Source organism: Elgaria multicarinata, chromosome 12, assembly GCF_023053635.1.
Source record: "Elgaria multicarinata webbii isolate HBS135686 ecotype San Diego chromosome 12, rElgMul1.1.pri, whole genome shotgun sequence".
NCBI lineage: Eukaryota > Metazoa > Chordata > Lepidosauria > Squamata > Anguidae > Elgaria > Elgaria multicarinata.
In genome coordinates, this window is record NC_086182.1 from 16,660,885 (window position 1) to 16,676,359 (window position 15,475).

Consider the following 15,475-nt stretch of genomic DNA (forward strand, 5'->3'; position numbering starts at 1 on the left):
TGTGCCCCTAGTTAACTCAACCCATCTATCCTTTTTGTTCTGTGTGGCCAAAGAGGCTTTTGATCTACACTCTAATTTGGGAGCAGAGACCAAGGGGAAGGAAAGGGAGGCAGGAGTGAACAGGAGAAGAGAATGCATTTGTTTCAGTTACATGTACTTAGGTTTGGTTACACTGGGATAGGAGGATCAATGGCTTTTGCTACCTACCTGGTTTCCCTACCTACCCCCCTTTAAGTCTCTTTCTTGTGTAGACTAGATAGGAGATCACATCCTAAAATTTTCCTTGGAAGTATTATACATAATAGAAGCCCTCTTCTCCTTTGAAAGTGGCAATTAGAAGTCATCATGGCTAGTAGCCATAGATAGTCTTCCCCCCCCTTACTGGGTCTCTAAACCCCTTTTGAAGCTGGTCACCATCAATGCATCCTGGGGCATTCCATTTTGAAAATTAATCAGGCACTATAGCAGCCCCCCTGAATCTGGAGCTTTCCAGAAGTGTTGGACTACAATCCCCACCATCCCCAGCCAGCATGGTTGGATTGGCAGGATGGGAGTTGTAGTCCAACACATCTGGAAGGCACTATGCATTTGATCTTAGCCCAAGAGGAAGAAGTCCTTTGTTTAGTCTGCCCTGAATCTCCCACTCGTCCATTCCAAATGGTGATCCAAAGTTGTCATAATTATGGGAGAAGATGAAAAATGTCCTCAATCTGTTTCTCCATGTCATGAATAATCATATCAACCTTGCATGTGTGTGTTTATCTATCCTTTCTTTGAGGAGAGAAAAAAATACATATTCCACAGACAATCTTGCACGCTGAATTCCACCAGGTAAGTTTCTTTTCAGCAATGGCTTTACCTCAGAATGTCTGGATGCAAATATGTACGGTATCCAAGGAAACCATTGTCTTAAGAGTTCTATGAGGTGAAGCATTGAAGTGGGTCCTTCTGTAGTGCTCTAAGCAAGCATTAGGCTACTACTCTTTGGACAGAAGAAAGGCCTGCATGAAAACTTCCTCAGTTTTCTCTAGGCTGGGCTATGGAGACTCTTTCGGTCTTCCTTGATGTTCCATTAGCCAAAGCAACAGATATTCCCTTGGATGTCTACAGGCTAGATCCTTCACCCCAAAAAGTGTGCCTTGGCAATGCAGGTAAATCCCCTGGGCAAGCATGGTTACCGCCCAATAATACTGTTTCTCTACCAGTTGGTCCTTTCACAGTGTTACAAGTAGGGAAGAGTGCATAATATACCCCCAATGTTGTCTCAATGAGTTGACAAAATGTTCAGCCATTAGCATGGAGTTGGAGACACATCATGGAATTGACCTTTTGCTGCCCCTTCTGAGAATAGAACCAGAGGTGTGTGAACTCCGTGGCTTTATGACAGATCTGAAGATCAGGGGCATAAGAGCTTGCATGCATACATCAGTCAATAAGAGCGGGGCCATGGCCCAATGGTAGAATGCTTGCTTTGCATGGAGAAGGTCTCAGGATCAATCCTGGGCATCTCCAGTTTAAAGGATTAGTTGCAGGTGACCCTGGAGAACCACTGTCAGTACTGGACTAGATAGACAAAAAGTCGGACCTAGTATAAGGAAATTTCCTGGGCTGCCTTATACTAGGGCTAGATCTACACTAGCATTTTTATTGGTGTTGAAGCACACTGATAAATGTTGAGGCACATTACACATCCCCCTATGATGCTTTTCTAGCATTATTTTCCACTTCCTATTCCATATTATCAAAAATACTGCAACAGATATCATTGCATGTGCCGTGACGTACAAATGCACAAGGGGGCTGTAGTGTCACCATGATGGGATCGTATCAATCTATCACAAGGTGTACGTCCGGGCCTGGTCACAATTCTTCACTGCATGAACCCAAATTCTTTGCTGAGAAAATCTCACGGAGAAGGTGGGTTTTGATGAGGGATTTGAAAGAAGTAAGAGAACTGGAGTCACAGAGGTGTCCTGGGCAGGAGAGAAGGAAAACCGGATAAGAAAAACACAGCTCTCCACGAAGACACTCTACTGAAAAAGTGTCGATCAATGCTCCTGACAAAGGATCTGATAATCCGAAACGTTGAGCCTTCTTGAACTTTTAAATAAAAGCATTATCCTTTGACAAATACCAGCCTACACTTATCCTGTATAGCACCAGAGCCAGCCTCTCTTTCTACACCCCTTTATTTATTTATTTATTTATTTATTTATTTATTTATTACATCTCTATATGGTGCTCTTTTTCCTCCCCCCCCCATCTCTTCCCAGGCTGCCAGACCGATGATGCAGAAATAATCTGGATACCACCAGTCGTGCAACGAATTCTGCTGCAGATCCCCCAAGACCCGACACTGGACCATGAATACCTCCCAGAGCTTGGCATGGTGGAATTCACCAAAGCAGCCATGGAACTAGTTATTGGCAAGAACAGTCGTGCACTCTTAGAAAACAGGGTATGGCTTTTAAGAAGCAACGTCAACAAAATTAGTTGTCACACGGAGTTAAATAACCCAGGAATTGCCACTGTGATGTGTGAACAGAGTTTAGGGGGGAGGGGGAGGAAGTCCTTTGAGACATCATTTAGACTAACCCCAGACCCTTCCATCCATCCATCCATCTATCTATCATCTGTATTTGATTAGATGGGGATCAAAAGCTGGAAGGGCTTCTAATGAGATAAACATCACCCTCCCTCCCTCCCTCTCTCTCTCTCTCACACACACACCCTACTTTTCTGGAAGTTTGAACTGGAAATCCTGGATGCCTTGTTTTTATTTTTATTTTTTTAAAAAAAGACTTGTGTTCTGTCTTTTCTCTGAAAATAGGCAGGTGGTGTCCACACGATAGGTGGGACAGGCGCAGTGTGGATAGGAGCTGAATTTCTGCGCCGTTGGTACAAGCCCAGGGATTTAACTTCAGCGACTGTCTATATTGAAATATCACAATTGGGTATGATTCCTCCCCACCCACCCCACCTTCATCACTAGTTTATGGTCTAGTTCTACAGTTGAAACAACAAACTATGGATAATGTTGCTAGCAGGGGAGGTGGGTGGTCAGACCTAGCACTCCATCAGACTAGCATTTTATTGCACACTCATTACTGGGCACCCACAGATTTTCATGGGTTGTCTGCCTCCTGTGCACTGCCCTCCTCTTCTTGCCTTCTTCGCTCCACAAAAAACACCCCAGTAAGTCCGACTTAAATAGTGTGACCCTATGGAAAGGAGGACAGGAGCTCCTGTGTCTTTAACAGTTGCATAGAAAAAGGTATTTCAGCAGGTGTCATTTGTATGCATGCAGCACTTGGTGAAGTTCCCTCTTCATCACAACAGTTAAAGGTGCAGGAGCATGGGTGGAGAAGTGACAGTAAGCAAACATGATTTCCCCTTGTGTGATGATGCTCTAAATCCTACACAGACATTGAAAGAACTCAAGTGAGGGTACTGACAAGATCATGCAGGCTAGACCAGGAATGGGCAATTTGGGGTGGGCCAGGGGCCAGTTTTAACCCCGGCCCTCACTCCTGTGGAGCAGCACCAGCAGCAAAATATACCTATTAAAAACCAGCAGTTTAACCTCCACAAGATTTCCTCAATTTTTCTTGAGGAGAGACATTTAGCTTGAAACTAGCTAAATTTGTCCCCAGTAAGCCTCAATAGTGGTTTCAGCAAACCAACAATGGGTTCACCCTCTTACTTTTAGGGATGATGGGCAGCAGGGTGACACTGGAGGGGGTGTAGCAGCCACACGGGAGAGTGGCAGGGGGGCACATTGCCCACCTCTGGTCTAGTCTCACCTACCATCCACAGGTTCAGATCATAAGAGCCCTGCTGGATCAAAAGAGCCCTGCTGGATCAGACAAAGGGCCATCAAGTCCAGCACTCTGTTCACACAGTGGCCAACCAGCTGTTGACCAGGGGCTCACAAGCAGGACACAGTGCAACAGCACCCTCTCACCCATGTTCCCCAGCAACTAGTGTATTCAGATCATGTTGGAAGGGGTCCTTCCTCATGCCAAGGAGCTCTACACATGTACATTACTATATGGGAGCCATTTTGTGAGAATGCCCATGATACTCTCTCAATAATTGAAATATGTCCATTAACCCAACATGGTTGTGGATCCCTATGCATAAAACTTCCCAATTGCACTCCACATGCATGGATGGCAAGAGCATGGTCCCTAGGTATGTGGGGTGGGGCTAGCAGACACAGGTATGTAAAATGGAATTTGGCACTTGAGCTGAAAGAGGTTCTCCACCATGGGTCTAAGGACTTAAGGGGTTATGGATGATTTAGCTCCTAAACTAGGCCATCTTCTGCCTAGTCCAGGCCATATCATGAACATATGAAGCTGTTTTATGACATTGGCCCATCTATCCTGATATTGCCTATTCTGGCAGGCAGCAGATCTCCATGGATTCAGGCAAAGGTTCTTTAACTGGAGATTGAATCTAGGACCTTCAGAGTGGAACATATGTACTCTGCCACGAATGATGAGCTGCTCCCAAATTCTTACCAATAAGTGTACTCTGCTCAACCAAAAATAAAGGTAGCACAATTTGCTGTACTAGTTTTCCCTTCCATCTTTTCAGGCAGTCTCGGTTCGATCTTCAAATATGCCGGCTTTACAGACATTCGTACGTACCATTACTGGGATCCCATCAAATTGGCAGTTGACACTGAAGGGTTCCTGAAGGAACTGCAGGTATAGCCCTAAGGATTTAAGAACTTCCCTGCTTGAGCCAGCCAAATGTATAAATATATAGGCCAGTTTGGTGCTAGACTGTTGGGCTTGAAGGAAAGTCATGTACAAATGTCTGCTCGTCTATGAATATTACTGGGTTACCCCCCTCTCTCAGTCTAACCTACTTCACAGGGCTGTTACAAGAATTTTAAACTCTACAGAGGAAGGATGCAGTGTTGAAGTAATTGATGAACTACTGCCTCCAACAAAGCTCAGCCCATTGTCCCCAGGAACATGGAAAGCTGCTTTATACCAGGACAGATAGTATCCACTGTTAGTCTTATGTAGAGTACACCCATTGAAATGAATGAGATTTAAGTTAGCCATGACCAATTAAGTCATTTATTTCAATGGGTCTCCCCTTCAAAAGACTAACATTGAACACAACCTCATTTGCCCATCTTGCCCAGCGTTGTCTACTCTGATGGGTACCAGCTCAGAGTCTCAGACCAAGGTCTTCCTTGTAGCCTACTACCTGATTCTGTTAGCAGAAGGTGCTAGAGATTGACCTGCAATCATCTCCAAGCAACATGTAGGCCCTTCCATAGAGAGATGGTCCCTCCCCACACTCCTGCATGTGATGGAAATAATTGCTCCTGCTCTTCGTCGCCAGCATGTTTTTGTATACCTGAAATAAGGTGATGAATGATGGAATGGTTTGGTGGCAGGATGCACCAGAAGGCTCTGTTGTGTTCATCCACGCCCCTGAAGAAACTGGCCTGGCACCCGAACAGTGGGGAAAAGTTGCAGCTGCGATGAAGGTAAGTCTAGGGCACAGTGTGTGTTTTTCTCCTCTTCCTTTTCCCCCCTTTCTATATTGAGAGTGACGTTAATGATTACTGTATATTAGTGCTGTGCTGAAAATTTCTCCCATGAGGATTTCAACCATTCTCAATCCATTTCAACCATTCTCATTCAATTCGAAAAGAAATTCAAAGGAGAAGAACTTTCTGAGGAATGCTTATGGGTTTGGTTCAGGGTTCTTGTGCTTACCTTACTTATGAGGTGGCTGAGCAGTGTGTGTGAGCATCCTGTCTTGCATCCTACAATCATCTCTCTGACAGCCCGTAGCCTCCTTGGCTTCCTGAACTTCCTGCTCAGGGAAGACACCATGAATCTTATTCCTCCCATACGGCCTTTTCAGATCAGGTAGCTCAGGCAGCTTGGGAGACCGTAGAGCAATGGTGAGATGTGTAATAGAAAGAAAAATATAGACAGTTCTCTCAGCCACTTCACAGTGATTAGTTAAGGTCAAGAACACCACCCGCACATGTAATTTTTTACATTGTCGGCCATGTAAAAAATTTATTTATTCAAAATAAATTATAAACTGCCCTGAGAATGAGGCAGAAAAATGGAAGCCCCTGGTGGCTGCATTCCCTTCCCCTCAATGCCCTGAAGAGATGTACAATGGGGTGGGGGGTGGGGGAGGCTGCCAACACAGTTAATGCTGTTGCCACTTGCTATGGCAGTGCAAACAACAGCAACAACAAAGTCACTGCTGAAATTTGGTGATGCAGCAGCAAAAAGAACCTGGTGCTTTGCTGCCAACATTCAGCAGCAAACTGCTACGGAGACTTAAAAGTGCAAACGTTAGCTTAGTTTGTAGCTCAGTAGAATCATAGAATCATAGAATAGCAGAGTTGGAAGGGGCCTACAAGGCCATCGAGTCCAACCCCCTGCTCAATGCAGGAATCCACCCTAAAGCATCCCTGACAGATGGATGTCCAGCTGCCTCTTGAAGGCCTCTAGTGTGGGAGAGGCCACAACCTCACCAGGCAACTGATTCCATTGTCGTACTGCTCTAACAGTCAGGAAGTTTTTCCTGATGTCCAGCCGGAATCTGGCTTCCTTTAACTTGAGCCCATTATTCCATGTCCTGCACTCTGGAAGGATCGAGACGAGATCCTGTTTTGTATCTCTACAAAACTGTTTTGCATCTCTACAGCAGTTTGCTGCTGAATTTCAACAGAAAAACTGCTAGTTCTTTGCCCACTGTACCACAAAATTTCAGCCGTGCACACAGGACAGTAGTGCAATGGCAAGAGTGTGCCCCCTGGGGGAGTCCAGGGACTGGAAGTTGGCCCAGAGGCCACCTGGTGCTGCCCACCCCTGTCGTGGACTCAATGACAGTAACAAGTCATCACCACAATACATCTGATTCTTCCTGTTCCTCCCCTGCATTGTTTCCCCAGGAAAGGCGTCTCTTCCCCTTTTTCGACATCGCAGCTCAAGGACTGGCTTCGGGAAACTTAGACAGAGATGCTTGGGCATTGCGTCACTTTGTGGATGAAGGTTTTGAGCTGCTGTGTGCCCAGTCCTTTTCCAAAATATTCGGCTTATATGGTATGCCTTTACCGTCTCAGTTGGCCACACTTTACAGGACCTAGACAGAGTGTCATTAGGAAAGTTCGCAAGAAGGCCCTCAAAGATTGATAGCGCATGTTGAGGGGGTTACACCAGCTAGCCGCATGACCATCACTGATATATGCGCCAGGCATGCACCACGCCAGAAGTGCATTTGTCGGCCATGTAAAAAAGGGGCTGGTGTGAATTGGTGTGCACACATCTCTCCTTCACATTGCTACTTAATGTATGACTGGTGGAGCATGTGTCTGTGTGTGCATGGCCAGCATGCATGTTGGAAGAAGGGGCGGGTTTAGCAGGCGCAACACTCTGACACATGGTTTCCCTATGTAAGCAGGTTTGCGTGAACCCTTTTATAGAGAATAAGGGTGCTGCTGACATTCTGAAACAACCGGATTCCAGAAAAGAATAAGGACATAAGAAGTGTTTCTTCACACAGTGCAAACTATGGAATTCACTACCATGAGATGGCCACCAATTTGGATGGCGTTAAAAAGGGGTTGGATAAATTCCTGGAGGAAGCTAATGATGGCTACTAGTTCTGATGGCTATGGGCTACCTCCACTATTAGAGGCAGTAAGCCTATATGCACCAGTTGCTGGGGAACATGGGTGGGAGGGTGCTGTTGCAGCCATGTCCTGCTTGTGAGCTCCTGGTCGACAGCTGGTTGGCCACTGTGTGAACAGAGTCCTGGACTAGATGGACCCTCGGTCTGATCCAGCAGGGCTCTCCTTATGTTCTTAAGTTCTTAAGAAGCTTGCTGGATGAGGCCAAAGGCCGTCTGTTCCAGCATTCTGTTTCTCACAATAGCCAACCAGATGCTTGCAGAAGCCCACGAGCAAGACATAAGGATGTGGCCTTCTATTGTTGTTTCACAGTGACTGGTGTTCCAAGGCATGCTACCTCTGATCCTGTTGATAGTATTTAGCCCTCATGACTATTTATTTATTTATTTTTATCCTGCCTTTTGCCCAATACTGGGCCTCAAGGCAGCCTTACAAAATTTAAAAACATATACATTTTAAAACCTATGAAAAGAAATACACAGAAGTTAAGCATATATTAAATATATTAAAATATTAAAACATTAAACATTTAAAATACATGACAATTTTAATAGTCCTTAGCACAGACAGAAGCCCAGATTATTCGCCAAAGGCCTGCCGGAACAAAGAAGCTTTTGCCTGCTTCTGAAAGCATATCAAGTAGCCACTGAATTTGCCTTAGAATCATAGAATCATAAAATAGTAGAGTTGGAAGGGGCCTATAAGGTCATGGAGTCCAACCCCCTGCTCGATGCAGGAATCCACCCTAAAGCATCCCTGACAGATGGTTGTCCAGCTGCCTCTTGAAAGCCTCTAGTGTGGGAGCGCCCACAACCTCCCTAGATAACTGATTCCATTGTCGTACTGCTCTAACAGTCAGGAAGTTTTTCCTAATATCCTGCCGGAATCTGGTTTCCTTTAACTTGAGCCCGTTATTCCGTGTCCTGCACTCTGGGATGATCGAGAAGAGATCCTGGCCCTCCTCTGTGTGGCAACCTTTTAAGTATTTGAAGAGTGCTATCATGTCTCCCCTCAATCTCCTCCAGGCTAAACATGCCCATTCCTTTCAGTCTTTCCTCATAGGGCTTGTCCCCCTTCAAAGCCATCTAAGGTGGTGGTCACCCCCAGCTCTTGTGGTAGCAAATTCAATAGTTTAAGAATGCACAATATGCATTGTTGCACATAAGTCTGATCAGGTGGAGCATTTTCTCAAGGTGTAGGCATGTTTGCCAAGATTTGGATAAAAATATTTGGACTGTGTTTGCACCACCAGGTCTTTACATCTGTTTACCTCTGGGTAAAGTGCATGCACCTTCAGTAATTGCAGTGGAGTATCCTCTCCATTATCAACATGAGTAGCTGAACTCATCTTTACCATTCATTCAAATCTATGCTTGGCATTCTTAGGAACAGGAACACAGGAAGTTGCCTTATACTGAGTCAGACCCTTGGCCCATCTAGTTCAGTATTGTCAACACTGACTGGCAGCAGCTCCTCCGGGTTTCAGGCAGGATTTCCCCCCCAGCCTTGCCTGGAGATGCCAGGGATCAAACCTGGCACCTTCTGCATGCAGATCAAGTGCTCTACCACTGAGCCACAGACCATCCCCGATCTCATTTTTTTAAAACCTTGACTGGCTTTAAAATCATCTAAGGCAGCAGTCCTTCAAGTCCTCAGGGAGAGGACTTTCCTCTCAACTGCTACCTGATAGATAGATAGATAGATAGATAGATAGATAGATAGATAGATAGATGCTGATGGCAGAGGTCGAGCCTGAGACCTTCTGCACACAAGACATGCCTTCTACCACTGTGCTATAGCCCATAGAGCAATTGCATATCACTATGAACCAAATGCTAAATTGCTCCGAGCAAAGGAGAAAGTGCCCTAGTTGGAAATGTTGGAAGTTCATGCCAGCTCTGAGAAGATATTGTACCCATGTTTGAACACTAGAGGTCCCTGAAGACAAGAGAAAGGGAATTCAGAAATTAGGCGGAAAGAGATGACAAGAAAACTCTGTTGTGGAAATATTCACTTCTTTTTCCCCCCTGGGAGTTTTCCTAGGCTTTCCTTTGCTACATCTGTGCTCAGTTTATATACCATTGTCCAATTCCCACTGAACCGGCATGGTTTGGCTCAGTTCCCCATATTACAAGCAAGGCTGGGGAGCTGTCCAGTGCTGGTACAACAAAGTCCTAAGGAAAGCGTGCTGAATCAGCAGGGGAGCTGCCCAGTCAAGGATTCCAACATGGTGTTGTGGTTCGGGAGCAATTGCAGGAGCAGCAAAGCGGCAGCAATTGAGTGGTTCGATAGCTGACCCATCTCTTCCTGGACCTTCAAGAGGGCCTATTGCTGTCCCCTTGGCTCAAGTAGGACTCACAGGACATGTCTTCTGTTTTTGGTGCTCACTTGGGATTGTCACTGACTCTTCTTCTGAGGTTCCTATGGGTGATGGAGTAGGGTCCAGAGCTGGGGTGTGTGTCTGGTTATGGATCACTGGATTGTTTGGTGCAGCCAATGCTACAGTCCTCTTTAAGTCTCATCAAATTCTGTGTCTGGACATTGGCTGGTCCTGATGCAAGCTGATAGTCTTCACAGAAAATATAACATATGAACGAAAGGGTGGCAATCAGCAGCAGTTGAGGCATTTAAGAGGCAGCTGGACAACCATCTGCCAGGGATGCTTTAAGGTGGATTCCTGCATTGAGCAGGGGGTTGGACTCAGTGGCCTTATAGGCCCCTTCCAACTCGACTATTCTATGATTCTACTTTAATGCAGCACTTCACCTAATTTCAACTTTCTTCTGAAACCAAGCACTTCAGACCTTTGCCAAAAGCGATTTGTTCCTTCCCCAGCAGTTCACTTGGTAAAGAGGAAGAGTAGTAGCAGCTGAAGACCTTTTGCTGCCTGAGGCAAAAGACAAGATGGTGCCCCTACCATTCCATGTATGAAGCCAAATGGGCTGGCAGATGGATTGTCTTCAGGGCTGATCATGGGACCATATCCCCCACTGCTCCTGAAGGCAGCAGGCTAACTTGGGGGGGAACAGAGCAGGCCCGCATGGACCACAGCTGTCTCCTCCAAGACCTTGCTGCCACCTCCCAGCATTTGCCACCTGAGGTAACTGCTTCACTTTGGCTAATGATAGGGCCAGAAACAGAGAGAAAGGGAAGGCTGTGGCAGAAATAGAAAAAGGAAGAGCAGAAAGAGAGAGGGGGTGGGGAACAGGCAGAAAGAGAGGGGCCAAAAAAGAAATAAGCTAACAAATGATCGCTGAGGGAATTTGGCCCTCAAATTAAAAAGGTTCCCAATCCCTGAACTAAACTTTAGGCAATCTCTGCTCTAAAGGTTGGGAGTCAAGTTGAATTTCTGAATTGGGTGGATGGGCAGGAAATGCAGTGCAAAAGTGTTTCATGGGACAGGATTGGCGGTATAGAAATGTTATTGATCCAAATACAAATGGAATTGCTGTGTCATGTACTACGTGCTTTGTTCCTTTTGCTTTTCCATACAGATGAGCGGGTGGGCAACCTCATTGTGGTGACGAAAAACAATGAGATGCTGATCAGAATCCACTCCCAGATAGCCAAGCAAATAACCATGACCTGGCTTGGCCCCACCAGCTTGGGGGGACGGGTCATTGCGATGGTGCTGACCAGCCCTGCCCTGCTGTATGAGTGGTAAGGAGAAACTTAGCTAACTCCCATCTGTAATAACTAAGTGTCCCAAAGTACTTTGCAAAATGCCACAATGAACTGCTCTGCCTGGCGTTGACATGAATGTCTGGAGTGGGGAAGCCTAGCCACATGGGTAGGTTTCATCATTTTATTTATTTATTTATTTCATATTTATACTGCCCAACAGCTGAGGGTCTCTGGGCAGTTCACAATTAAAACCATAATATACAGAGGTGAAAATTTTAAACTATGAAAAAAATTAAAATGTCATATAAAACCAGGAAAAGCTATAATCCATGGAAAGCTTGTCTAAAAAGATGTGTTTTCAGGAAGCATTTGAAAGATGTTATATTTCCTGCCTCCTGAACTGCACAAGGGAGGGTTTTCCAGAGGATGAGTGCCAGAACCCAGTGAATCCTCATAGAAGTCTAAGAGCAAATGCTTTGCCCATCTCAGATGTCCACATGAATGTGGCAATGTCAGTGGCTAGTCTGGAAGGAGCTGTGCATCACTGTGGCAGGGTCATCAACCAAGTCCTCATAGTCCTTTTCTAAACCCTTTACCCATAAAACCTGATTGAGTCCTAAACAATTAGAATCTAACTGAAGTGGAGAACTAGAGAAATTATTATTATTATTATTATTATTATTATTATTATTATTATTATTATTTATTTATTTATTTATATAGCACCATCAATGTACATGGTGCTGTACAGAGTAAAACAGTAAATAGCAAGACCCTGCCGCATAGGCTTACAATCTAATAAAATCATAGTAAAACAATAAGGAGGGGAAGAGAATGCAAACAGGTACAGGGTAGGGTAAGCAGGCACAGTAAGGCAGAAGCCAAAGTGTTTAACTAAGCACAGTGTTAGTCTCTGTTTGGTCATTCACTGATATCCATATCTACATTACAATTCACTGTTCAACAGTATCCTTCTCACATCTGAATCCTACTTGCCTGCAGTAAGGTTTTTAAGTTATCATATAGATGCAAGACGAGCACAGTAACCTGTCACAACAGCAGTAATTAACATCATCCTAGCTTTGCTATGCTAACTTAACCCTTCAAATGAGAAGACAAACCAAAAGAACCTTAGTTCCATTTGAGTCCTAAGCAGTCAGAGTTGAATGAATGAGGAGAGCCAAAGAAATCTCATGCCGTTTCTTTTCTGACTCCATCTTCCTCAGGAAACAGAGTCTCCGGACGCTAGTAAAGAGGATTATGCTGATCAGAGAGAAACTGAAAGAGAAGCTGCGTATCCTGGGGACACCAGGTTCCTGGGAACATCTTACAGAGCAGTCAGGAGTATATAGCTTCATTGGGCTCCTCTGTAAGTATCCAGTGAGCTTATTCTGCAGAGAAGAGCCCTGCTGAACCAGGCCAAAGGATCTAGCCCCGTTTTCTGTTCACATAGCGGCCAGCCTGTGGACAATCTTCTTAAGCACTGAGGTCAAATCCAATCAGCCTCTTGCTTGTTAACTACCTGAACACCCCAACAAACAACCATCGGTTCTCAAGGTGGCTTGTTCAAGAAAATAAGCCACACTGCATGGTTAACAAGCCACCCTGGGTTCAGATGAAGCACTAACCCATGGGTTCAACAAACAACTTATGGTTGGGCTATATGTATGGAGGGAACACCTCTGAACACCCCATCCTACTATAAATTATCCTGGTATGCTAATTCCTGAACTCATCTCAAACTCTTATTTGTTCTTGAGTTCAAGGGGCTGAATTAGAATTAAAGTTATCCACAAAATTTCCCCCATGTCCTAATACCTGCAGATTGCACCCCAAAACATATTTGGGCTCATACATCTTTACTGGGTTCAGGAGAGTAATATGGTAAAAACAACAAAGAGGGCTCTGATACCTTAAAGACTAAAAAAAATATTCTTGCACAAGCTCTTGTGAACACTGTCCACTTCATCAGGTTAATTAAGTGTTAACCTCAAATAGGCAGATTCATGTACAAATTCTGGAGCAAGGGGCGGAGATGTAAACTCTGTTTCAGATGCAAAAAGTACAGACAGTGACCATTACCTTAACAGCTGCCATTCACAAAATGTTGTTGGATGATATAACACAGCCATCATAGCAATGGTGAGCCACTTAACGTAGATAGTGTGATTATTAAAAACAGAAAAGAGGGGGACCAAGTTGAAGCCCTTGATGAATTGTAGCCATGCTTAAACATTATTTCATTAAGATCTTGGAAATGAAATATGTTTTTGTGTATTCATAAAGGGTTGCAAATTAATTGGATTAAGCATTAATCAGTGTCCCATTTAACTAGCTGTACTAGAATAAAAGAAGGATGGAACCACACACCGTGTTTAGATCGTGGGGTAGGACATGGTGCAGGTCTTTCAGAGATGATCTGAGTGCACGGACAGGTTCATGGGTGGAACAATCCCATGATATGGGAGCAGGGGAATTTCCTACTCTTCACATATATACAACATCAGCCCTAAACTCTGCATTCAGGCTAAGTAAATGCATGTATTGCATGTCTTTTACTCTGGTTTTCTGCTTAAAACTTTTAAAGGTTTTATATTATGCTTTATCCCATTGCATTTTAGAGTTTTCATTTTTGTGAAAATAATGCTTATGCTAAGAATACCTTTTATTTTCATTTAATTTCTATTGTATTATTGACTTTTTCCACGAAGGAACCCAAGGTAGCTTACATAGTCCTCCTCCAATCCATTCTATCCTCACAACAACCCTGTGAGGTAGGTTAGTCTGATGAGAGTCAGTGACTGGCCCAAAGACACTCAGCTTCATGGTTGAATGGGAACTAGAACCCAGGTCTCCTGAGTCTCATTCTCTTACTCTGATCCCTCCACCACACTGGCTTTTGTTCGTATCTGGTTATATGCCAAGGTGAATAACATTACTCTTTCCCTACCAGCTTCCCAAGTGAAGTACCTGGAAAAGCACAAACACATCTACCTCCTTCCAAACGGGCAGATCAACATCTGCAGCATCAACTCCAAGAACCTGGAGTATGTGGCTCAAAGCATCCATGAAGCAGTTGTGGCCACTACTCTTCAAGACCACAGTCACAGCATGGAGAAGGTTGACTAAGAAGACCTGGCCAAAAGTCACATGGATGGAGCCAGCTGGAGTATTTTTTACATAGTTTAGAGGTAGTAAAACATATTTTGGAAAGCCTCTGTCAGATCAGATCAGATCAGATCGAATTCACTTCTTTGGACCATAAGTCATAACAAAACCCATAATCTGATCTTCAGGATACTAAGGGTTGGATACAAGATCTGCCTTCTGTTGGCAGAGTGGCTGTGTTCACACAACACCCAAACACACATTCAATGATTGAGAATGGATTGTTTTGAACAATGGGTTGTTTGTTGAACTGTGGCTTAGCATGTTGTCTGAACCTAGGACATTTTCAGCAGGGTGCTTTTCATGCAGTGTGGCTTGATAATCCCTAACAATCCGGCAACAAACCAAGGGTTCCCAAGGTGGATTGTTTGAGAAAAATAAGCAACACCGCAAAGTTAACAAGCCATCTTGCAGAAATATCCTGGGTTTGGACAATGTGCTAACATACAGTTAAAAACAATTGTGAGTGTGGGTTAGTGTATTGTATGAATCCAGCCAATGACTCCACAGATGGAAGGTGCTTCTGCTCAACTTTCATGGATCCATATCTCCCACCCCCACCCCCCGCCAGGCCAACATGCTGGGAAATCCAACACATTCGGAGGTCACCAGGTTGAGGAAGTCTGTCTTACAACATTTTATAAGCTATTAGGTACTTAAAACGAAACAAAACACCAGAATCCATTTAAAAAATTCCTTTGTTGGGTTGAAGAGTGAGCTTCGTGCTTGTCTATGCAGGCCCCATTAGGCTTTTCTGAAAGGCTCTGGGTGGCTTCTGGATTCACTTGTGTGAAACACTCTCTTTCTGAGCTCCTTTGCTCAAGTGCTTTATCAGGTCCTCTGTCTACTGATTAGTTTTTGAGCTATAGCAACAGGAGTCCAATTATTATTATTATTGCTGCTTTGCCCCTTTCAGCCAGCTCTTTTAATGTTCAGTGGGCACCAGAAATGCATTCAAAGATGAAATCTGAGCAGAAATGATGGAGAATTGATACC

The 15,475-nt window shown here is 44.5% G+C and overlaps 1 protein-coding gene across 1 annotated transcript; it reads left to right on the forward strand.

Moving 5' to 3' along the window:
- Nucleotides 1-1,039: 1,039 nt before the first annotated feature.
- Nucleotides 1,040-14,440, forward strand: GOT1L1 (glutamic-oxaloacetic transaminase 1 like 1). Its single transcript, XM_063139489.1, has 9 exons — nucleotides 1,040-1,151; nucleotides 2,274-2,458; nucleotides 2,831-2,954; nucleotides 4,603-4,715; nucleotides 5,423-5,515; nucleotides 6,950-7,100; nucleotides 11,182-11,347; nucleotides 12,538-12,680; nucleotides 14,265-14,440. The coding sequence occupies exons 1-9, from the start codon at nucleotides 1,040-1,042 to the stop codon at nucleotides 14,438-14,440; spliced, it is 1,263 nt and encodes a 420-aa protein (XP_062995559.1).
- The last annotated feature ends 1,035 nt before the right edge of the window (nucleotides 14,441-15,475 follow it).